At 39.3% G+C, this 24,541-nt stretch overlaps 1 protein-coding gene across 1 annotated transcript in view; it reads left to right on the forward strand. All coding sequences in view use genetic code 11, as the record gives it.

Moving 5' to 3' along the window:
- Positions 1-20,864, forward strand: part of EGR_06128 (hypothetical protein) — a gene marked incomplete at both ends in the record, with an annotated part of 37,087 nt that extends 16,223 nt beyond the window's left edge. Inside the window, 8 exons of the mRNA XM_024495377.1 lie at positions 4,388-4,727; positions 6,078-6,149; positions 6,652-6,759; positions 8,621-8,782; positions 9,595-9,962; positions 16,857-17,007; positions 18,685-18,900; positions 20,578-20,864. Coding sequence (XP_024350208.1) covers positions 4,388-4,727; positions 6,078-6,149; positions 6,652-6,759; positions 8,621-8,782; positions 9,595-9,962; positions 16,857-17,007; positions 18,685-18,900; positions 20,578-20,864 — 1,704 coding nt within the window. The remainder of the gene's footprint in view (positions 1-4,387; positions 4,728-6,077; positions 6,150-6,651; positions 6,760-8,620; positions 8,783-9,594; positions 9,963-16,856; positions 17,008-18,684; positions 18,901-20,577) is intronic.
- Between the last annotated feature and the right edge of the window lie 3,677 nt (positions 20,865-24,541).

Genomic DNA, 24,541 nt, shown 5'->3' on the forward strand with positions numbered 1-24,541 from the left:
ATTCCACATTCCTCACTAAAGTGAATGTAGCACCCATTCTTCTCATCAAAATTGCATGATGAATCTGTTCACCCACGCTGTTATTCTCTCATTCATTCATTCCATGGTTGAGAGGTCGAGTGTATTTGCCGTGCAATCGAAGAAAATAAATCCAGGCGTTCAAATGAGGACTTTTAGATTAGCAATCACGAAATTGAGGAGAATGGCAACGGACAATTTGACGGGCCTGCCATTATTTTTTGTCAATGTGCCTGAAACACCACAATGTTGCTGGCCCTGAACCAATAGGCGAATTATATAAATTGTCTTCAATATTTTCAATTTATCAGTGACAGAGGATTCTCTTTATAAATAGTCACTACTACTGATATAACCAGATTTGCATTTTTTTTAAAATGCACGAGTATGTGAAAATACGTGGGAATCACCTCTTGTCAGTGCTAGAAGACTTCGGATTTCAGCACTATTGACGTGCTTTGGGTATTTTGAAGTGGTTGATTATACCTTATTCTTAATCACATCAATGTGATTCGATGCAAGGGAACATTGCTTTACACTGGATGATATTTTGTACCAAGAGAATTTTGTAACAAAAAAGAGCATTTGTCTGGAAGCAAAAGATGATATAAGACTGCTTCCAAGCTTTTTGTGCCAACTGCATTCCTCTTTTTCGTTTCACTGCTAGCTTAATGCTAGCCAGTCGACTGTCTGGGTTGCTATTTGCCTCCCGTAGCTTAATGAAGTATCATTTCTTCACATTTTCACTAAATATTCATTGAGAATCAATTGGTTTCTCCTAAACTAGATACCCTTTCATTATTGGTCTGAAAAGGTTTGCAGGTAACAGAACTTTTGATGTGGATAGATGGGTCCTTCCGTTTTACGTCTGCTGCCCATAGCTAGTAACGCCTTTCTGGCATAGCATTCAACCGATTTATTCAGAATTTGGTGGTGATTGAAAGCATCACGCTAAGGGTTTATTCAGCAGTCATTTGGCACCGAATCGTCCATTTGTATAACACTGGGTATCCCCATCTCTAAAATGAATCTAATTTGCTTCTCAATGGTTGGCTAAGACCCATGTCCCATAACTACGTCTATATTTGCTCATCAAATAAGTTATTCAAGAATTAGGACCTTGAAAAGAGGACGTAATCTTTTTTACTTACTGATTAGAGCCGAATCATAACCAGAACAAGAAGCAGCGAAATAGGTGAATCTACTTGATTCGAATTTGTATTCGATTGATCGTCTTCATTCGTCTCTCCTTTTGTTCATCTTTCCTCTCTCTCGCCTCTATTTTTGCCTCAATTTCATCCATCTCCTCCTCGTCTTCGCGTCTTGCAAATTCTTTTTCCAAATCCTCAAGTCGTGCGTAATCCCTTCTTCTGTGCGTCGATTCACAAGTACAGCGGCTCCCACCATATTGATTCCGGAATTTGTTCATGCGACGAGAATTGCATTTGCATTTTCCACCATTCTCAACCACCGTGGATTGTGGGAGTGTCTCAATTGTCACCTTGGCTATTGTGCCGGAACGATATACCACCATTTGGTGCTTGTCCACTTGGCCTAAAGCCTGATGTAGTAAGAAGAGGCTGAGAGCCAGCCAAACCGAAGCAGGGTGCATTTCTATCCTTTAATTGACGACATTGTTGACTAATAATTGTTTTATAAAGCAGAGGCCAAGTGCGCAGATTAACGATTGTGGCAAGTTCAGTTGAGGTCGCTTTGCGGTGCTGCTGTCAGTCAATATTGTGAACTTTGAAGATGTGTCAATGCCTCTTGCATAGCCAAAAATCTGTAGAGGTGAACATAGCAGAATACTTTGGGCTGCTTTCAGTGATGCGCATGAAATATTGAAAGTCTGAAAGACAAATCTGGCTGATAATGCACTTTCACAACAATAAAAACTTGAAAAATTGACTCTCGAACTTGACATTTAAGGGAATCTGATCCTAGTGATTAATGGTTGCATTTTATTTGCAGATTTATATGCATTCCAGTAAATTCGTGTCATGTGAGGAGGTAGTTTAATGCAATTTTGAAGGTAGTTCCGAATAATTTTTAGGAAATACAAATTGAGGTTTTTGGGCAAACAAACCTACCTTCTCGTGTTGAAATGAGATGAGAATGATTTAGCGTTACAAAACACTACACACTCGTAGTGATCAGTTCGTTGTGCTTAGAGAAAATTTAAAAGTCTTTTTATAGCTTTGTTCTTCTTTCCTACGCTTGGGAGGAAAAGTTTCGTAATGATTCTTTTTTTCGCAAAAGCACCATTCCCTTGGGCCTATTGAGGTGAATGGGGCCGTAGTAAAGTGTTATGTGTTGATGATTTAAAGAAGCTTGAGACGGAATCAAGGTTCTTAATCGTGGTTAATCCGCAGTTCTTTGGGCATACGCTGACCAAAAAAATTTCCTAATTTTTGGCATAGCAAGGCGTTATGGCTCATCGTAACTGGTAAAAACATAGCATGATAGAGATGAACTCCTTATAAAGCGGGGTTCTTTTTTGATTGAGCCCATTGGACATAGTTTGAACTTTCCTGCTTGACAAACCTAATTCCACTCAGTTCTAAAGTCGTAGAAGTGACCGCTTCGCCAACTTTGGTGTAGAAGATATTGTTTGCTGCCCAACCATTGTTGAAAAAAATTCCGATGATGAGTCACTTCAAGATAGGTACATGACGTGGAGGAGGATTCTCCATTCTCGATAATGACGAAATATGCGTCAATATTGCTAAAAGTAATTTGAGTTTAACGCATCAAGGAGGGTTTTCAGCGGTTTTTGAACCGAGTGATGGGAGTTTCCGCCTATGCCTTCCATCAATCTGATCTTTACTTGGACTGAGAAATCCATGAAAGTTAAGCAGAAACGAAGAGGATTATGCACTACGAGGTCATTGCTGAAAACCAAACAATTTTTCACCTCAATACGATACAAGTGGGCGGTGCACCAGGACTAGCCAATCGGTTAAACGGAATTTATATTTTCCCCTTATAAGCCAGCAAAAGGCCTAATGCTGTTTCAAAACTGATCCTTGGGAAAATTTTAATCTTAGATCGCAAGAAAGGCCTGTGCTACATTATCCTTATCCTTAGTATTCCTCTTATATTTCTTAAAATTAAGCAGCCACCTGCGAAATAGAATGGACTGTTGGGAGCCAAAAGTGAGGTGCTTTTGTCTCCAGACACAGATTTGATTTTTAACAATGGAACTTGCAAGTTTGGGTCTCGATGAGAAAGACTGGCAGCAGTTTTATCATTTTTCTAATGAGACTTGTTGATAGAATACAATGGGATTATATTTTTTTAACCCCTTACGATAGTTTTTTATAAGCCTAGCTTACAACATTGCTCCAATGTACTAACCTTCATTGGAATCGAACTTATGCTTTAATCAGTCAACTCACTTCATAAGGCCATAAGTCTGAGGTTTTTTTTACAAAAAATTTGCATTTAACATTTAATGCTTGTCTTGAATTCTTTTTTGTCACATAAAAATATCATTTTACCAGTAAAGGGCCCTGCATATCTGTTAATTTGACGCCGTCGTTATCATAATTTTCGACTTTAACTATCGGTAGATTAAATCCCGCCAGTTTTGAGGCAAACTCAAATTGGGTAATTTGATTCAGATTCAATGATTATTTTTGGTTAGTGAATAGTCTCAGTGAAAATATGAGCCTCCTTGGTTGTTGTTCATTTCTGGCAGTGCAACGGATTATCGTTTTTGAACGACTTTAAAAGGGCTACAAATGAACAAAAAGATGTTTGCTGTTGTTAATTTTAAATATTAAATCCTTTTTGGAGCCGGTAAAGCTTTGTTAGTAGTTCTACGCCTCAGTAGACCATCTAGGCAACATACGGCTAATTACAATTATAACATTATTACCACCAAAGAGTATCCTTAGAAAATAAAGCACCATTACCACTGGAATGCGTCATGACAGCAATTCAGCTGATTTTTAAGAACTAAAAATATTTAATTATTCTCAAACCGAGGAAATTCAACATTTACTTTACCGATTTAAACTCAACCAGCCTGCTCGCTACATGACCTAAAATTTGTGGCACTGGGGTAAGTTAAACAGAGGATCACATGTGGGCAATCTTGAATAAGACAGTCACGTGAGCAATCTAAACCGTGACTGGAGGAGAGGTGAAATTGAACGTACTACTGCCGCTCTGCCGAAAGTGCGTCCATTCATCCGATTTAAAAGTTACCATGTTGAGACATCCCTAAAGCAATAAATGTAAATTAATCTTACAGAGCAGGGAATTCCGTTTTAATCAAATCGCCTCAGTCATGTGCAAAAATCCATGGTTATGTATGCTGCCGCTAAGTGGTTAAATCACGTATTCCTTATCGCCCTTTCAACAGACGCTTCTTTTGAACGTGGAGAGAAATCCTTCTCCAGCAAACAATTGCACCGATGTTACATCATCCAAATCTGAGACCTTGGACGACGCACAGTGTCGCTCAATTGTCAACTCTCCTCCACCTTCTCCTAAATCATCGTCAAATCTACGTGGCCCATCTAAATCAAAGACGTCGCCTTGCTGTAAAATTGCTCCCACATCTCGCAAGTCCAATATAGACGTTCTGCAGATGAGACCAGCTAAACCAACAAAAAAACTCAGCCAGACAGATGTGGAGAAGATGTACGTCGAGTTCATCAGAGCTTCTGAGCGGTCTCGACCTCGCCACAAGGCCTTCACCGGTAAACCAAACGTTTGATCAGTTGTTACCTTAACCTAAAAAGCCAACTTATTTCGCTTAATTGAAGCAAAGGGTAGAGGCTTGCTTTTTCGTGTGTTGCTACTCTATTTGAAAGGAGTTAAGGTGACGTAGTTTGGCCCTTTTGAAGGGAAAAGAAGATACAAAACCGCGTTGTTCCGTCAGCTTTTACAAAAAAACAGCCTACAGTTTGTTTTCTCCTTTTTTCCATCTGCGATTCGCGGCGGTATTTCTTTGAAACGCAAATTAAATTACAAAATCTGGCAGATTTTTGAGGCGAGAGACTTAGCTTATTCTTGCCTGATTTGGCGCGAGTAAACAGAATTTACGAAAGCCTCGAATTCGGACTCTACTCTTTTACAAACCCAATTTGTGCTTTTTTGTAAAAGATTCTGTTGCACGGTAAGCGGAGGCTGTTAGTCGTAGCTACTAGGCGTGAAATTTGGTTCCATTCCGTCTCCGAGGCGAAAGAAATGGGAGACTCAGTTTGAGTACGAAGCTGGACAAGCACATACCATTTAACTTGAGTTATTTTAATTTGATTTTTTCCCCAAACGTCATCGCCAAACAAATATGCTTGCTTTGTGTTTGTGTGCGTGTAGTGGATTGCAGAAGCACTTGTTCATTATGGATGAAACATCTTGTTGAGGCCAGTCTGCTTAAAAAAAATCAACCTGTCGGTTTGTAAGAGGAAAGCTTCTTTTTAAGAAACAGACAATACAGTGAATCTGCCAATCACATGGAAGCCCGTTTCTTACAAGACAAAATAACACAAGATCTCATACCTCATACCCCTACGAAAATGACTTGCAAAATTGGTGATTCAGGATAGGATGGAGAGAAGGAAACGGCATCCTTCATCCTCCGTATTTGTCTGATATTTTTTGCAAGTTACTAGCACCATTGCCTTGGCATCACCCAGTCCTATGTGGAACAGGAGGAGTAATGTTGATGAATGCAGAAGTACAACAACCGAAAACGATGAGGGTGGTACAGAAGCTCTGCAGTAGGGTGAAATTTGCATAATTTATACAGAATACTTGGTTTGATTCTGATTAATTTACTTCCTACATCGAGAACTTTTCAAACAAAAAATACTCAATTTACTCTCTAATGTAAAGCTTCATTTAAAATTACAAACACGGATCACTTAGACCACATTTCTTAATTTTTCCAGTAAATGAGTATTGTTATACCTGCTGGACAATTTTGACTAAACATTAAGTAGGTGGTCTTCAGGAGTTGATGTGGTCTTAGCAGGCCCCTCGTGGTTGATCACTCTAACATATCCGGCCATATCTCACCCCAGTAGTCCTAATACTCTCCCTAACAGGCTCACGGCAGCTCTACGGCAAGTATATTCTTAACTGGTCTACAACTCGCAGATACAGTGAGCCCTTCTGTCGTAGGAGAGTAGGGAATCGAAAAGTGAATGTTTGAAAAAAGGAGGAAATGAAAAAAGGAAGAAGAGAGAAAGAATACCGATGTATCCAAGTGGCAATTAGTCTCCGGTTTTCTGAGACTTATCATGCGCTCTTATCAAAGACTCCTGTTTTATAAATACTGGTCGCTACTTACAGCGCTAAGCATTCAGTCGTGATTTTACCATAAAAATAGTGCTCAAATTTTGATTCCTCTATTTCATTTAATACAATCTAAAATTAAACGAGGTTATTCCACCCTTTATTCTTAAGAAACTGAAGAAATACTTGCAGTTTCACTCAGTAAGGGAAAAGGAATGAAGCAAAATGGCCGATGATTCCAATCGTCAATCATTAATATCTCCCTCCCGCCGTCTTTCTAAATTTTTTTTCAGCAGTAAACAAATAATCACCAAACCCATGGAAAAAAGATAAGGAAATGTACCACGTTTATTTGTCCAACAAGAAATACGCTTCCTGTTTCAGTTCACGTGGAGTTGACAGTTCCTGTTGCCAGGGCGGGAAGGAAGGAAGAGGAGGATGGGGAGAGGGAGGCTAGTGAACGAATAAAGGTGGTTGGCTGGGTGATGGGCAGTATTTTGGCTCTGATTTATGAGTAAGGCGCCGTCTACTGCACCGACTGGCCGACATATTAGCAGTTTTATAGCTCTTGAGGCCGCAAAAGTCGTGCGTGTGTTTGCTCATTTTTCTTCACCGGACGGTAGCCAGTCAGCGATGGTGGTGGTAGTGGCGGCAGTAGCAGCACTTTGCAGAAGTGTTTGACATTTCGGTCAAATGTAGCCCTCTCTAGTCCCTTTCTCACTCTCCATTTCTGACCACAATAATAAAGGTGCATTTATTTGCATTTAGAAACCTGGGTTTATTCAGAAAAAATGGCGTATTTGATGATGTCATACACTTGGATTTGCCTGAATTTCCGTTAATTCGAAAATTTTGTGGCCTAAGCAGAATGAGGCTCTTGAGCAACCTCCGATGTTTAATTCTTTGAGAAGAAATCACGATTGACAGAACCTGCTCAAAAGGATTTGTTATTGAAACCACGAAGATCCGAGAATTTAAATATCACAGTTATTAACCTACCTCCAAAGGTTATTTTACGAATCTTATTTTCACGAAAGATGTCCAAGCCACACCAGAGCTATTAATTTTATAGACGTAGAAGGAGATGTTACCATCGTCGTAATGCACAGAGTGGTAAGTGGTAAATGCGTGCCATCCACTAGTCTGGATGGCAGGCAATAGTGTAATAACGTGTAATGATGAACGAAACCGTAAAACCCCAACCTACGGATATCTACTCAAGCAAAAGGCTTCAAATACTCTTCGCATGCTCAATTGGCTTGTTAGCCTAGATCTTGGCGAACTTGAGCGTGGTGGCTCTGTCCTCAGCCAACACACAGTAATCATTTAGGACTGAGAGCATTATGGCAGTGCGTAGAGTGCCTGGTGATGAATGTCTAATAGATTCTTAACCTTTTGTGTTACGAAACAGGATAAGAGACTAGTCTTTTTCTGTAAGAATGAAAATGAAGTTAAACGGGCTGCTCTGGGAGGGTTCAGCTATACTGGCAAGTTATTCTGTGATGAGACTTTGCGGATGTTGCTTAGATGTAATTAATTCTTCCGCAAGTAATATATTTCCCCTTGGAAGTGGATGTTCCTTACAGAATGTATCCTCCTCAACACCTCAACTTGTCTTATTTTCGCGCAGAATATAAAAATTTATAATGGGTCACATTACTTAATGTGTTACATCATTGGTTGGACCCAATTCCGCATCTGTAGAACTAAAAATCTCGGAGTTTTATGTTGCTTGGAGTGTCTTCACCCCAGAAAACGGTTCCATTTCGATTTTTTTGGAACTGCCCTTTTTTTAGATCTAATTTCTTGGCATTCTGGCAAGTTCGGAATCTTACATTCTCGTCTGTACTACAAATAAACGGCAACGGAACCATCCTGCCAGTCGCATCCCCGTCTTTAACATGTCTACATCAGGGAAATCCGGGTTGAAGTCTTTCTCTAAGTCTTCGTTGAAAATTCGACAGGGTTTGTGCTCATGTTCATCCGTAGCAGTTTATAAAAGCTGTATTGGCAAGATCTGGAAAAAGCTACCCCTTTTTCCCCACTTGATTTCAATAAATCAGTTGGTCTTTTTAAAGAGAACACTTTCACAGACGTTGCACAAACCGAAAGCACCGACGCACAGAGAATATTTGCTTTAAACTTCGATATGGTATTGAAGAAGTTTAATTACCATCAGGGATGGGAAATAAAGAGAACACTCTGTATAAGTACGTGGACTCGCGCTGATGCAGCGTAGTAACCATGACTACTCTGGCTAGTTTTAGTTCACTTGCCATAGAGATACGATTAACTCCGTTTCTAGTACAGTTCCTTTAAAGCAGTTCCTAAAATACAGCCTATTCCCCTAAAGGTCTTGAAGATTCCGAAGTGACCAAGGCCAAATCTCCCGTACGCGAGCCTTTTCACCGGGCATTCGATAGTCGTGATTGCGCTACAAGTACAGACTTTCATGGGCAACAAAGTCCACGAACCGCCAATCCGGCTGAGGACCACGCATTTACTCTCTACACTGGTTAGTCTGATCAAATAGCAGCACAATCAACAATTAGTGGAACTGGTGCAGTGAAACACCGTATTATTTGTTTTATTTGTAGTTTACTCCCCTTAATATACGTAATATACCATTTAAAGCCAAATATGAGTTGCAAAATTATGATAGGTTTTATTTTACGATGCATCTAGTTCCTTTAATGTTGATCTCTCTATCTTATTGGGCAGTTTTCAATCATAAATCCATTTTTTGTAACACTGCTGAATAACTCCCATCGTCTCCAAAAAGTACCTCTTAAAAATAACGCAATTTGATGTTCTGGGGATATGTACAGCGTACCATTTTTCTTTTTCGGGATGAACTCATGGTTTGCTGGATTTTCTAGCTTTTTTGCCTTCTTTGTTTACTAGGTAAGTTGTATCAGTCCAGGTATTAGCATTCTCAAAGTACAACTTTAAATATGCATTTAGAGCCGGGTGCGTGACACATTTTAGGACTTTTACTACAAAGGTGTCATTACTTTAAGTGAGCCGAATGGGGAACCCTTAGATTGGCTTATTCAACGTTAGATACTCACTACCTCCGCCTCGATACTTTCAGCTTATCGTTGCAACTAAAAGTTTTTTATTTTTCACGATAATTGATTACATTTGATGAAAAAACCGTCCTCGTTTTTAATACCCTATGCCTGAAAATATTTGATCATGATATATATCGCTAGATGCTTGTCTTATTCACCTGTTCTTGGTATTGTGTTAAATAAAAACTAAAGCAGTTAAACTTGAGACTTCTCGAATCTATTCTGGCTCATTTCTTTCAGCTTGTCACTGCAGCCCCTGTGGTACACCTTCCCCGCCTACCCCAAGCCATCCGGAAGGCCGCTCGTGTGCGTGTGTCCATCTCTGCGGCTCAAATACATTCTGCTCCTGCCATGGGTTCCAGTTGTCATGTGCGTGTAATTATAACATCGGTGAAGCTTATAATGCCAACAGGGTGCATCCTTTTTTATCTCACAATTGTTGTCATCATAATCATCACCACCGGGGCCACCACAATTGGCATCAACCATCGTGCCCCTCCTGCCCTCCCCATACTGCGTTATGTCAGGAAGGCGTCAATCCACACTACAACAACAGTTATTTCAGTGCTCGTGATGGCTTTTCAGTGGCTACGAATCAGCCTCAGCCTTCTAACACAAAAGGTAAGTTGTTTTTTTTTCTGGGGAGGGGGAATAAAAAAGCAGTGATTTTTATTTTGTTTAAAAAATTGGCTTTTGTAAGATTGTACGGAAGTTGGACCACAATATCCTGGCAACAAATAGGGCCATTAGGTGGTGCGAAATGAGTACGGGTAACAAAGGAGATGAAGTGAATATGAGCCAAGGTTTGCTCAATCATTCAATTTGCAAAGAAGCGTTTAATGGTCGAATTAAATTCCCAAGATTTTGCGGGATTGAAGGGGTGGTATTGAATTGACCCCATTAGTCAGTTGATTCTAAAAATGTGGAAAATTTTTGAATTTTCTAAATTTTTCAACATTAATATGCATGCCAATATGAAATAAGTAGTATCGCACAATCGCATGGAGCTTCTTTTTTAAAAATAAGCTAAATCTTCTCTAGGTAAGACTACAAGGTTGGTACGAGTGCCTTGACAATTTTAAAGGTCGTATGAAATTGAAAGGGTCATGTTAAATTTAATGAAATATTAGGGTTATTGTTAAAAAAGTTTACGAGGAAATTGCCGAAAACATTGCACGAAAAATTGGGTCATAGTTTTTCTCGAGAAAACAAAATTAGTGAGTGACATAAAGTGAGCACAGAGAGGACATTGATAGGTGTGTCAGTGGAGAGGCAGTGAAGAGTTTCGCCCTTGCAAAAAGAGCGAAAAGAATTTTTCAAAATTAAAAATGTTCTTACAGCAAGGCATTTCAACAAGTGATGAACCATGCATTTAGATTTTTTTGGAAGGGAAATAGTGCCAATTGATTTTATCGGAACTGAAAAGTAGTATTTAACCAAAGCGAAAAATTAATGAATGCAAAAGATGTATGAAATTTTTACAAAAGTGGGTCATGTTGTACTGGCCAAGGGTAAACAGTGGGAATAAGTTTGGAGATGGATACAAACGTAGCAAACATTCACCTGGTCTATTTCACTAATTACCCAAATTTCTGCTTAACAATGGGACAAGAATTTGATTGACATGTCATGAAATGCTAAGAGTAATGTTGGCAGCGATTGTTTCTCATGAAACAACTTGCAATTTCTGGAAGGGGAGTCTTTCTCACAACAACTTGTTTATAAGTAAAGGGGTGTGGATTTGTGCCTTTGCTGTGGGAATAGTTCCGTAGGCTACCTTGAATTCAGTTAGAAATTAGGCTAATTTTGATGGCTTTTTTGCTGAAAAATTAGTTCAAAATATGCCCAAAATTGTTTGCAGAAGTGGATTATAATATTTAGCTGGAATTTGAGTTATCAGTTGTTGCATTTGCCAATGATACAGAACGAACTGTGACATGGTGGATTTTTTCTTCAACCGGAGAATGTTTTTTCCAGCTTGTAATCTGCAGTAAGTATGCAATTTTTGTAGGCGAAAAAAAAATTAGCTGCGATATTTTGTGCAAAATAAGAGATTTCGATTGACAGAAAATCAATATGTGGAATCCACTGTTAGGGGCGTCAATCTGTTTCTCCTGAAATTATTCAGAAAGAAAAAGGGTGTAAAAATGATGGATAATAAAAGGAAATACGCGGTAAGTGCGAGGTTATGCAAAAAAAGACGATTTACAATTTGTTCTCTGGGAAAATTGGAGGATTGGGTGGAACAAAAGGAATGTAGGTAAAACGTTCATGGTCATTCTATAGCATGGCATAAATCACGTCAGACATGGATTTTGATAAGGTAGCAATATTAGTTCGTAAAAATAGGGGGAAAAAGGCACTTTCTCAGGGGGGCCTGCGCCGTCAGTTCAAATTAATTACAGGTGATGAAGAAGGGATGTATGTTTTGCTGCGGAAATTAAGCAGAACTTGCAATACTCTGTCACATTCAATTAGATATCAAGACATTAGCGCATTTTATCCAAAATATGATGCCAAAAGAGTGAAATATTTTTTTTTTCAAAATTTAAAATTCTGTTTTATAAAACACCAGAATCCCTTTTTTACCCTATGTGAATCCATTCTTTGGCACATTTTTTTTTCGTTATTGACAGACCTTAGACCTGCGCTTTTAATACAGGAGTTGTTATAAAGGGTAATTGAGTGGGTAATATGGGTGCCGTGAGGTTTCAGGTGGACCTTTACCGAAAAATGAATATAAAGACGAGAGGGCGTTGTTCGGGACTTTAGGTCACGATAACCCACAAGATTTGCGAATTGGCAAAATGTAGAATTCTGATTTACTGTTGCTTATGGAGTTCACTTTTACTGCTTGATTGTGTAAGTGTTCTGAAAAAAGAATGGGTTCGTTTTATTTAACAAGAAATTGTCGGAATCTTGCCTTTGGTTCCAAATTCCAACCATTGCAGTAGACGATTCTTAAATTTAGCATCAAAAGTAATTATTATTCCCCAATAATTTTATATTACTACAAGATAGCATAGAATGAGCTAGTAATTTTATACAAATTTTATTTTTAATATTATCTTCCAGAACCTCCACCTACTTCACTCCAAACAAAGGTAATGTCCATGCCAGGTGCACAAGAGCATCCTGTTCGGGAATCTACCGCTCCATTTCATTGTTCCCAAAGTGGTACTTGGGAAAAATTTCCTCCCTCAGCCTCTACAACTTTATCCAGCGCCGCCAATCCCATTCACAGTATCAACAATAGTGTTTTCAAAGCCAGTAAGGGTGTGTTTCCTTTTCTCCTTTATATTGGTGTCTACAAATAGTGCTTGAAAACGTCGCTTGGCACTAAAGCCACGCGCTTTGGTGCTATCGTCAAGTAAGAACATCATCAGCAGTTGCTCAGTCAGCTATTTGGAGCGTTTTTGTTCATTTATTATTTTTTTCTGTAGCAGTGAACGCAATGGATTCACGGAATATGGGTGGTTTTAGTATGGCTAAGCCAGGCATGATGCCGGGATAAATTTGAGATTTAATGCATCCTCATTATTGTCGCTTGTAAATGTCAGTTCGCTTGTATGAATTGAGGGATGCTGCGATTTCATCAGTCGCAAAGCCAAAAATTGTGTTAAATTGAGGTGCAGTTTCCAAGCTGGATGGGATTCGAATGAAGAGCCATCTTATGAAAGAAATAAGTTCACGAATCTCTTTCATTGAAAGGTTGACCTTTTTTTGAAATACGATTTCCGATGAAGTTACGGAAAGGCGCTCAAACTTTCCTTCTTCGTTCATTTTTCCATCCCCCACCTCAATACGACAGCTGGTCGTGAATAGGTGGAATAAAGTGAAGGCGACATACACTTACTGCAATACTGCCTTAATTCTGATAAGGTGGTGAATGGCTACTGCATCTTGTGAGGGAAGTGAGAGTTTTGTGGTGAGATGTAGTTGAATATTTTGGAAAATCCAACGACGAGAGGCCTGCTAAAACTACATGGACTCCTAAAAATTGCCTACTTCGTGACTGGCTAATAGCGAACCGCGATCTAAATTGAAGGAGTCAAAATCGTCTAGAAGGAGGAAGTGTTGAGTGATGAGGGTAAATCAAACGGACGGTAGGGGTGGAATCAGGGAGAAAAATACAAGAGATACTTTTTATCATTTAATACATCTTAATGCATTCCCCTTCTAGAATAATATTCCTATAAAAGTGAGATAATTTACAGCCTAAAGTGCAAGCAATTTGGCGGAGAAAAAAAACGCATTGAGGTGCAAAATGGAAAAGAAATATCATCTCATGCTTTCTCCTTCTGATTTTTATTCAACTACAATACATTTTCCCATCATTTTGTATTTCTTAGTGAAGATTGATGCACTCTTTGGCTTTTCTTATGGGTGCCATTCATTGTTAATGTGGCGGCTGAAGCGCTACGCTGGCAGTGCTTTCCTCCTTCTGGCTGTTATGTGTCCTATTTCTTTTTTGTACCTTAAGTAATCTACTTTATGAACCTTTAGATCCATCTGAAATATATTTATAGCACAAAAGAAAATACATGAATTGCGCACGAGTTTTATAACTAGCCCTGTTTGTAAACTGCAGCCCAGCTAAGTGAGGATTCTTTTGTACCTAAAACTATTCAAAGAAGGTACGTCGTTTGACTTAGCTTTTTATTTCCCTTGAGGAAAGAGAACCTGTTATTTGTTCTGATGCATTTTTAAACATCTTCTAGCCCTTAGTGCATTCGGTACGCTCTCTTTTTCTTTCATTGAGCGTGCTTTGTGTAATGAGCATCGTGTCAAATGCCCAGCCGACTGCTGAATGTTTGATTTAAAGTGGGCAATGCTGTACAGTACCTGGGGTGTGTGTACGACAGGCAAGCAGAAGTGCTACGCAAATTTTTAGAAGGAATCGACCAATGAATTTTACAAGTTTTACAAGGAGCGCTACCGCCACCATACGACAAGTGGTGGAAGGAGACAGAGTTGGGCGATCTTTTGCACAGTAGCATCCACCAGACATGATTCGCACACGCCTCTCATCAAGATAAGCTGTCAGGCGACAGTGATCGTGGGTGTGTTTACTCAATGGCGTTCGACAGGATGATCAAGTTTCTGTTGAATTAGAAAACAAGACCCGAACCTGTTGCTATCTAGTTGTATTTTACGGGAGACTTCGAGCACAGCAAAAACTAAACATCTGGATGGTCTAAACACTTCAAGGACAGTCGGCAGTCGAACCAATAACGATGTCCGTTGACCACTACAGTACAGTAGTCATTCATAAATGTGACAACTGATTTAGTCGGGATGTGAAACACCTACGTAGGCCTATGTGTCTGATCTACGCATGACCATTCCATGGATGTGATGAAACTGAAGGAGTCTGGAATCATTTTCCCGTTGAGGGCGAACACGCCATCACTTGTGACACGCGAAGCATGAGAGATGGCGAAGAAGTGGGTGGGTACTTCGGAGTTGTTAGCGTTTGCGAACAGCAAGCAGAATGTTGTAGATTGTTTCAGGTGCGGTGTATAAATGTGGCTGAAGTTGGTCATATGGAAGGAAGCGCAACCGCAATTTACACTCTCTTTATAAATTCAAAAGTTGTCGTTCAATTTGACTACTTTTCGTACAAATTTTAAGCTATCCATTAAAAATGCAGGCATTTCATCCAAGGCAAGAGAGGGAGAGGAGTGTCAAAAAATTTCACTCTTTATCAACACTTAATCCACCTTTTTGCTGTCAAAAGGGTGACACAAATCCTGCATCGTACAGATTGATGTGATACAGCTTTAGCGTGGACTTCATAATTTATTCATCCGGTTCCCACTGAAATCGTAGACTAACGCAGACCAATGAACATATTTTGGTTTATATGGGCAAAAATAAACGCGATTACCAAAAGGACTAGATATAAAGTTAGTACAAATTTTTGAGATAAACCAGCTTATTAATAAGATGACTTAAACAGGCTAAGTATTCTGTTTACGCACAAATTAAAAAGAAGTTCAAGAGTTGAACAACCGAATTATTTTTTTGTCAGCAAAAGAAAGATTTTATCTTAATTGTGATTATCAGGTGGACAGGAGCGCTGGCCCGTGTTTTGGCGGGTGTAGATCAGAGATCCACCCTATCGCCGTCAAGACCGTGATAGCTATACATTAGTGAGGGGTTTGGCTTTTTACCAATCTCCGCATGTACTCACCTGAAGTAGATGTTTAAATACGAACTGGAGAATTGCCTTGGTAACAATGTATAGTTTTTTCCAAAAAAAGCATTCCCATGTCTTAAGAGGAGAAAAGACCACACAGACTATAGTTGCAGTTCTGTCCAATTTAGGTCAGAAACGAAGCTGACACTCACTTTTGGTGAGAAAGAGGAAACATTATGCACAGCAGAATAATTAGTAAAATTATTCTCTCCGAGGATCTTTTGCTTGCTCCTGTTGCAAATGCATTTGTCCTGATATGTAATGGCTTCCTTGGTTAGTCAAAAATATCTTGAATTCCTTTTTTCTGGGTTCTTTTTTGTATCACGACGCAGATAAATAACCGGAATGTCACATATATGTGACGATGGAAGCAAGCATGTTAGTAAGAAATTCCTGTAGTAAAAAAAGGAAGAAAAGTCCCCAACTGATAAATTTTATGCAAAATTATTAATGGGAATCATCCATAACTCCCGGAAAAGTGTTCCTTTCCCAAAAGCATATTTAATTTTCTTTGAGAACCGTCCTCAACCCGAAAGTTGAGGAAAATTTATTCTCCTTATCCACCTACTTTAAATATACTGCATCATAAAATATTATGTTTTTAACCATTACTATGAAGCTCAATTAGGCAATTCCTTTTAAATCAGTGGTGATAAGATGTGTCCCAGGGATGTGGACACCCTTTAGTTTGTATCCTTTTTCAGGAGAAGGCGGTGACTTGAGGTGTGGAAATGACAACATTTGTGGTGAATTCACTCAGCTCTTCCTGCCTTAAACTTTCAAGGAGAAGAGGGAACAAGTCAGACAGAACTAGACATATAAGTTGAAAAAAAAATTAGCAGTTTCAATGCCAGTTGTGATCATATTGCCAACTTGAATCCACACAAATTGCTAACTGATCGGTGAGGTAGATAAGTCTCGCCAACCAACTGTATACTTAAGGTACCTGCCTGCGAAAACTGGAATTTGCCTATTTTTAACACTAATATGCCCTTTTGAATTACAACAAAAGCCTGATGTAATTGAATTAACCTTCAGTCAAAAGGTCAGGTCATACTGAAACCATGGAAGCAATTAATTTTGTTGTTTTCATTCACTGAAAGGTCATTACTAATTTGCTCTATTGCAATAACACAGGATTTGTAACTCATTTATAACACTTTAGACGAAATATTTAGATGTTTACAAATAGTAGGGGACTGCACGAATGGTGTTCAAGTAAAAGGGAGAATTCCGAGTTGACCATTTCAGAACGAAAAGGAAAAATTCCAGGCAGTGTAAACTCCTTTGTTGTTCAATGTGGTTATCTTCAGCCCCAAAGCAATTGCACCGTACAAAAACTTGTCACTACACCTAAAACAATCCACAGCATCTTGCTCATCGCGGTGTATGCTGAAGCTAACACCTACTCGAGATTGACCACCCTCGGCCTCACCCTGTCTTGTGTCTCGTTTGTCGTGTGTGGTATTTCGCATGCGGTTTCGTGTTCACTCTTGCCAAAAAGTAACTCTAGTCTCCTTCACTTTTGTTACATTCATGAAATAGTTGAGTCGATCTGAATAACTGCTGTACCTTAGCGGTGAACTAATGTCGTCAGTGGTTCGACTGCCGCCTGCGTTTGAGACGTTCACCCCAATCAAATGTCCCGTTTTAGCTAACCTTTTGGGCGTACCGTCAATACAACAACTGAGGTTGTGAAGTAAACTTGATAACTCTATTGAATATGAACACACTTATTGTCTTGATGAGGAGCTTCTGCACAGGACTAGGCTGCGACATATCAACCACCTTTTGGGTTGCATCCCTTCTCAAACCTGTGCACTTAATAACGTCTTGTGTGAAATTTAGTCATTTCTCATACTATAGTTTGATTCAGAAGCCAAACTTACCCCCACCATTCCGTGTTCCCTTTTTTTTCTTCACATATAATTAAATCATGTAAATGTGAAAATTGTTTACTATTCCTTCCTTTAACTGCGACTCATTTCTAAATGTGAACGAGGACCATTCAAACGCTACATATGCCTGTCTTGAGAATTAAATTGCTTCTGAACATTTTTGTTAAAGCTGTTTTCCTTGTAATTTTTTTTATTTAAAACTTTGATCTGTATATTCTTTCCGTAGGCAAAATAGTTTAGCTACCCTTTACCTATATAAGAAATTTCCGTCTCTAGGCACGAAGACAAATTCAGTCCCAGTTACCTCCGTTTCAGTCTTCGTTTTATTTCCCAACTGTCTATGATTATGTAATGTGGAATAAACAAGGAGACTACGGAAGACGAGGATAAGGGTGAGGAACTGTCCCCCCCTCCTCTCTTCCGTTTTAAAATACGGTGTAAGGTCTCCTCACGGATCAGTCTTATGGCGATAAGGAGCTGTTCTTAAATCCTACGACTTCCCCTTCTCCAGTCGATGCAGACCCGTGTTTTAAGTGTCATCAAGAGCAGCGGTGCATCTATCTTCGAGTAATTCATGGCCGCAACAACATTGCTTTACTTAAATTGTTTTTGAGTAGCATATTACGGTAGCGCATTCAACACCTACAAATATTATGCCAGAAATAACCGGTGGGTGAAGCTACTAGATCAGAGCAAATTTGGTCCATAAAGCAGGCAGGCTCAGATCACAGCAGTCTAGAATTGACAGAAAATCGTAGAGCACAATAGATAGTACGGGGATACATTGACGCCCACACACATGCCTACAAAAGTTGTAAAGTGTAACTGCATTGAGCTATACTGAGAATCGCCCGAACTTTTTTTGGTCGGCAGAAACCGAAATAGCCTCAAATAGAAGAATCCCTATTCTTTTTTGCAATTTTTGAACTATTTCTTAGTTGAGGAAAAACAAAATAATTATGTTTTTCCCCCACAAAGGAATTGTCTATTTTAAGAATATATACATTTTGAGAAGCAGTGGTCTTTATACCCGACAAAGTGATGCCCTCATTATGCGTCTCTTATTTGTTGTAGACAGGAATAGCATATTTGATTTCCATAAGACCTGGATTCTAAGACTATTTGAACTTCCATTAAGATTTCATTTAAAAACGAGAGGTTCATTCTTTAAATTTATTTTCCCGGTTGTAACTGTAGCAAGATTATACAAATTGGTATTAATAGACAAATCTTTGATCCTTAGGTGGCTGTTCCTGGTTCGAGTTTGCTCCTCGAAGCCATCTAAAGGGTGCCGGCGCCACTAACACAAAGCGCCAATCGCTTGAACGGGAGCAAATTTCCAAATCCACTCACTGGCGTCCCGCCTTTCGAGACTACAGCCATGATGCTACTGTTAGGTTCAACTTCTCACGTACCAATCCACCCTATGCTTGCGATCGAGAGGAGGACTTCAACCAACGTGAGTTCCCTTCTCCCTCTCCTTCCCCTTATATCCCAAGTGATTGTTCTCTAATTTATGCTTTGCCTCCCCTTTTATGTTTTAACACCACATTGCATGTGGCTGGTGTTCCCCCCACACTTTTTCAGTTGTAATTATCGTCATAAATCTTTCCGGGAAGATGCATTATACCGATGGCTATTACATCCCCATTTTGGCTCACATTGTCGGTAAAAATCTCCGTCACTGCGTGCTACAAAAATAGGGCACCGACAGGAAGTCGAGAAAGGAAGTTTTAAAAATGCTAACCTATGGTTGAAAGCTACTTACTAAGATCGGTGTTTGTAGCTACGGTAGCGTAGTAGCCGAATGGGTTATTACTGAGGCAGTAATAACGTAGGGATACTTATGGCTGTGGCTTTGGCATTGGCATGCTTCACTATTGTCACGCGGCTACTTTATCGACTAGATTTGGGGATATGGATGGTTTGCAAGTCAAACTGGTCAAAAGAGGAGGTGCCATTGCGGTGGTAATGCATATAGCAGCAAGTGTTTCATTACATACTAATATAGTCGGCCGGCACGTTGCAGTCCAGTTTTGTTTATGACGCTCCTCACCAAGACATGATGCCAGACAACAGCGAGTGTGTTCACTTGATAGCGCGTCTCAGAATGGCAAAAGTTTTGCTGAAACGGAAAGCGAGACTCGAACCTATCGGTTGTTATTTTTAATGGCAGGCTCTAGAGTACAGCTGAGATAAGCTGTCTGGATGGTGTGAACGTTTTAAAGACGGTCGGTAGTCGAAGCAATAGCGATGTCGTTTATGCGCAGATTTTATTTTGCTGAAGTTGTGAAGCATCTGCTTAGTTTTACGTGTCTGATCAACACAAAACCATTCCATGGATATGACGAAAGTGAAGGCAAGTGGGGCCTTTTTTTTCGATAAGGGTGAACACAACACACGAGCCAGTGTGGAAAGGTGAGCATGGAATTGGGCCGTGTCAGATAGCGTCAATCCAGGGTGTGGTGGCAAATCTTTGTGCTGGCGCAGTTACTTTGTGTATAGTGGTTAGGCCTGGAAGATGTGGCTGTAGGTGGCCACACGGAAGAAAAAAATGCACTTTTGCATTCTCTGGAATTCGTTGATTTCCTATGTGATCCTTTATGCTCAATGCATATTGTCAGAAGGTATTTAATAAAGCCGAAGTCGGAAGATTTGTTTGTAAACCTTCATCTTTATCCTTTTTTTTGATTAATTTTTTTTCTCGCTGACATTGACTCGTGCATCCATCAGGCTTTTAGACTGTTAAGATTTTATGTTTTTCGCTCTGGCGGCTTTACTTAGGACTGCCCAGTTGTGAATTACTAATGTCTATGTGGAGATGGTAGTGTTTTAGCAAGGCGTGGTATCAAACCTAGCCATTCATTCATTGACGCTTTCCTACTGTTTTAATTTCAAACAATCAAATTTGGTTACTTTAGGGATTTAGAGGCAGTACCCAAGAAAGAAGTTATGGCTGTGTTATTAAAGAAATTAACAAGTAATTATCTCTTTCAGGTCACGCTTTTGGTGTTGCTAACCTGTGTATCATTTTTATTAGAATGCTACGTCACATTGCGGCCATTGAAATCCTCGAACTTGACGAATTAACAGGCCATTTCATTTTGTTCAGAAAAGCTAAAATCCCCCTTTTTAGGCAATGGATCAAACGTGGATCCGCAAAGCTTGCAGGAGGCGTTCCGACTTCGAATGAAGGCTTTTATAGCTCGCTCTGAGGCGCGTCAACGCTTCATCAGGTTGAATGCTCTAGAACGGCGGCTACGAGCCAAGCATGGCGCAATGCGGTCAATGAACAACTGCAACACCGTCTTGCCTGATAAAGAAATGGGGTTGAGGGCAGGCACTTCTTGCTTGAGGCTACCGAACTATCTTCGTTGCCCTCGATTCTTGAGTACAATCGGGCAAACTGCCTATAGTAAGTGAAAAACTTGTCATAGAACTTGAATGCCAGATTTAGCTTTTATCCCATGACTGCACGATTTGATGTGCCATAATATCGCTTGAATTGGGCGAAAAACAGGATTTTTATTATTACGGTAATCGCTACTGGAGGAGAATGAAGTTTTATTAAGCCTCATGGTATAAACTTTCACCTTGGCATTTTAATAACCTTCTGATTTCATGGTACTTATATACTACTAAAATAAGTAGCATATGGACTTGTTTAGCAAAGCGCAAGAATTTCGATTATCTGCTTATTAAACTGGCTCTTTAAGTGGTCTCTATCTTGTAGCAATGCTTTGTTGCGTTTTAAATCCTATGCCAATGGTCTCAATCTAATTAGAACAACATAAACGCAGAAAACATGAAATTTTGCTCTTGCAAAGAAAACACTTATTTTACAAATTGAGATGCATTTTCCACTTTTTAAATATGTCGGTTGCAGTAACACTTCCATACTACTGAAATGGCTAGTTATGGCATTCCAAAGTCGAACACATTAGGTGATTTGACTGATCACTTGCACTGTTAATCATTTTTGTGCCTCTTTAGGAAATTGATATTTTATGGTGCTGGAAATATTGCCTATTGATGGAATTATGCCTGTATTATTGAAACCTAGCGATGTTTATGGCATTTTTGAGACGTACGAATCCATTGATGGATTAAATTAAGAGTTCCTTCTGGAAGCTCATTTTCATTCTTACAAAAAGTTTGCTGCGCTTTTGATAAATCTTAAGCACCGTAGCACCTTTATACTACCAAAATAAGAGGCATCTATGCTATTTTGTTAAACCCTAAGTGGGTTTTAGACGTCATTGTGAGATTCGATAGACTACGTACTTCATTAATGTCCTTCTTGGTGCTGAAAATTTTCAGTTTGCAGCATTTACTAAGTTTATATCACTGAAATAAGTGATGTTAATGTCCTTGCATTAAATACGAATTTGGGTCATTGGAAAACGTTGATTAACCATTCGCTTCTTCAGCAACAATTTCACTTTGATTCGCGGGAGAGGCTAGCAAGTAAACGTCGCCCCGTTTGGTCACGTCGCGTAGCCCCATGCAAGAGGGAGTGATTTATGCCGGGACGCGAATGTCATCACGTAGTATGTACACGCCTCGACGAGTATGAAGTCAAAATAACTTCCTAATTTCACTCCTTCCGGCTTGTGGGATGGCGGTGGGACTGCAGTTTAAACACATGCTTTAGCTGCTTCCTCACCGAAACCATATAGCTTCATTTGTTGCCTTAATAATCCCTTAATCCAAACTCGCCTCATTTAATCCATTGGATGATGAAAATAGCAGGGAGGGTCATAGAATGCTCGAGTCAAACACTGATTGAACGAATTCTTTCCAATTTTTGAAGAGGCACATTTAGTGAATTAGCTTTCTTTCTCTCAATTGGCATTGTGGTTTTTGTTCCAAAATCCTCCTTCTCCTCCTTTTTTGATTAGCTAATGTTTCTGAGCAAACACGCCGCTTATTTGCTTGTTCACCCATTGTTGTGATTTAGGGAGGAATTTCAGAGACAATTTTACCTTAGTCTAATGAACATTCACTGAATTGTGATTAAAATTTGAGTTGGTCAAAAAGTAGCGGGAACAGATGATTGGAGTACGAAAATGCACACCTTTACAGGGTTTGTCAGTTTATTACATTTTCGAGTTAACGCCTAGGTTATGATACTTTATTTTCCTCTGAGACTGGTAGTGAATACTGGCGATAGAACAGTTCCGAATTTTCTAATGTGGTTTGTAAAACAACTGAAAGTACCATTCTGGTAGTCTTTGTTCCTCAATAGTAGATAAGAGTGAATTCCTGATTGTTAAGGCATGTTAACTGCTAAATTCCCCACAATGATTCACATGTAGCGGCCTAGGCGATTTAAATGAGGAGAAATAGAAAAGCAGTTGGATTTTTGCTATTCCCTTCTGAGTAGCCTTCTCGATCCATATCTGTGTAATAAGCTCCAAGAATTAGATGTAGACTGCAGTCCAAATCTTTGTGAGGAAAAATCTTCACAAATTCCTTTGGAGATAATCTGGGCTTACTGAGCGATCTTGACATATCCAACACAATCCAATTTTCAATAGTACATTGTCTTTTCATTCCACAAGGGAAGCATTTTTAGCTGTCTTCTTAGTGAATATAAAAGATCTGATAATATTCAAAGGAGGATTCAATCTCAAAGCCGCATTATTTTTGTTCCTTTTGTGACGGCAACCCCATATTTATGACAGATTTTAAAATACTTGCATTAAATTTGAGAGGAGCAGCTCAGATTTTAGTAAAGCTAGGACTGACCACTATTTTACGGGAAAGTGTTTTGCATATAGTTAACGCATCCGGTTTCCTTTTGTTTGCTGAAATTATGAACCGGTTGCTTTCCGGTCGTTGCATACTACCAAATGAAAATTTATCATAAATCACAACTTCTTAATAAACTATAAACCAAAATTGTGCTTTTTGTAAATGAGGTTTTATTGGACTTTTTCTGAGAATTTTTGGTCTTGGTGATGCCCTGATATTTCAAAACCGCTGTATAATGCATGAAGTCTTTTTTAAACATGTATATATAGAACTGCAGTACCAGGATGTCGGTTGCCACGAAACACTCATTGGATGTAAGGCAGCCCTGCTTTCTTTTTGTTGAAGTCATGCCAAAAAGTCCACAGTTATTTCCAACGAGACTACATACCTAACTAACAGTCATCTTTTTAAGATACCACTACCATAGCCCTCCATTTCGAGCCTCTCCAACTTAATTTTGTGATGTATTAGCTATCCAGTCACTACGTCAGAAGCGAAAGGGAGGGGCTGACGAGCAATGAACAAAAAAAAACGCATAACAGAGTTTTTTTTGTGCTGCGGACGAACGCACATACGTGCACATAAACAAAACTGTAGGACAGAAATATCCGTCTTCAAACGGCCAAATACGTTGTCTATTGGCAGTAGAGGTGGGAACAATGTCCGTAGAGGCCATTGGCACTACAGCTCTGATCAAAGGGCATTGAGAGGTGTTCCGAAGGGCATATTTGATGAATGAAATTGTCATGCTCTTTGCTACGATGGCTGAAGTAAAATTTTTTTTATCCGCGTTAACAGCAACGGAATAGGCATGAAAATGTTAACTCTTCGACACACTGAAATAATTTCTAAAACTTTTTACCATGCTGATTTTTTTTCTGTATATCTTCATTAAATACAACTATATATACTGGATGTGTGGAACTTCCGCATAATCACGTAGGTTTACATTTGCAGATAATATCCTTGTGACAATTTGACAGATCTGATTAAATTCATCATTATTCATATTGTCTCGTAATTTTGTCTTTTTGGATAGCAAAAGCATAAATCCATGAAGCTTTGTGCTCTAATAATGCTATTTTAAAGTTAATCCCTCTAAAAGCACCACTTTCTTAATGCAGTTTGACAGTTTTGAGTGACGCTAATATGCAATATCACCCCACCCGTAGCTGAGGATGCAAAGGGAAGACGACATCTCCCTTTATTTCTGGCACTCGTGAGGCATGGGCCATCAGTGTGCTGGGGAAATTGATACCAATGAAAGTGCCCCAACGCGTTTTACTCACATCTTGTCTCTTAATAAACAAAAATTCTCTTTTACTTATAAGTCACATACACAT

Source organism: Echinococcus granulosus, assembly GCF_000524195.1.
Source record: "Echinococcus granulosus chromosome Unknown EG_S00051, whole genome shotgun sequence".
NCBI lineage: Eukaryota > Metazoa > Platyhelminthes > Cestoda > Cyclophyllidea > Taeniidae > Echinococcus > Echinococcus granulosus.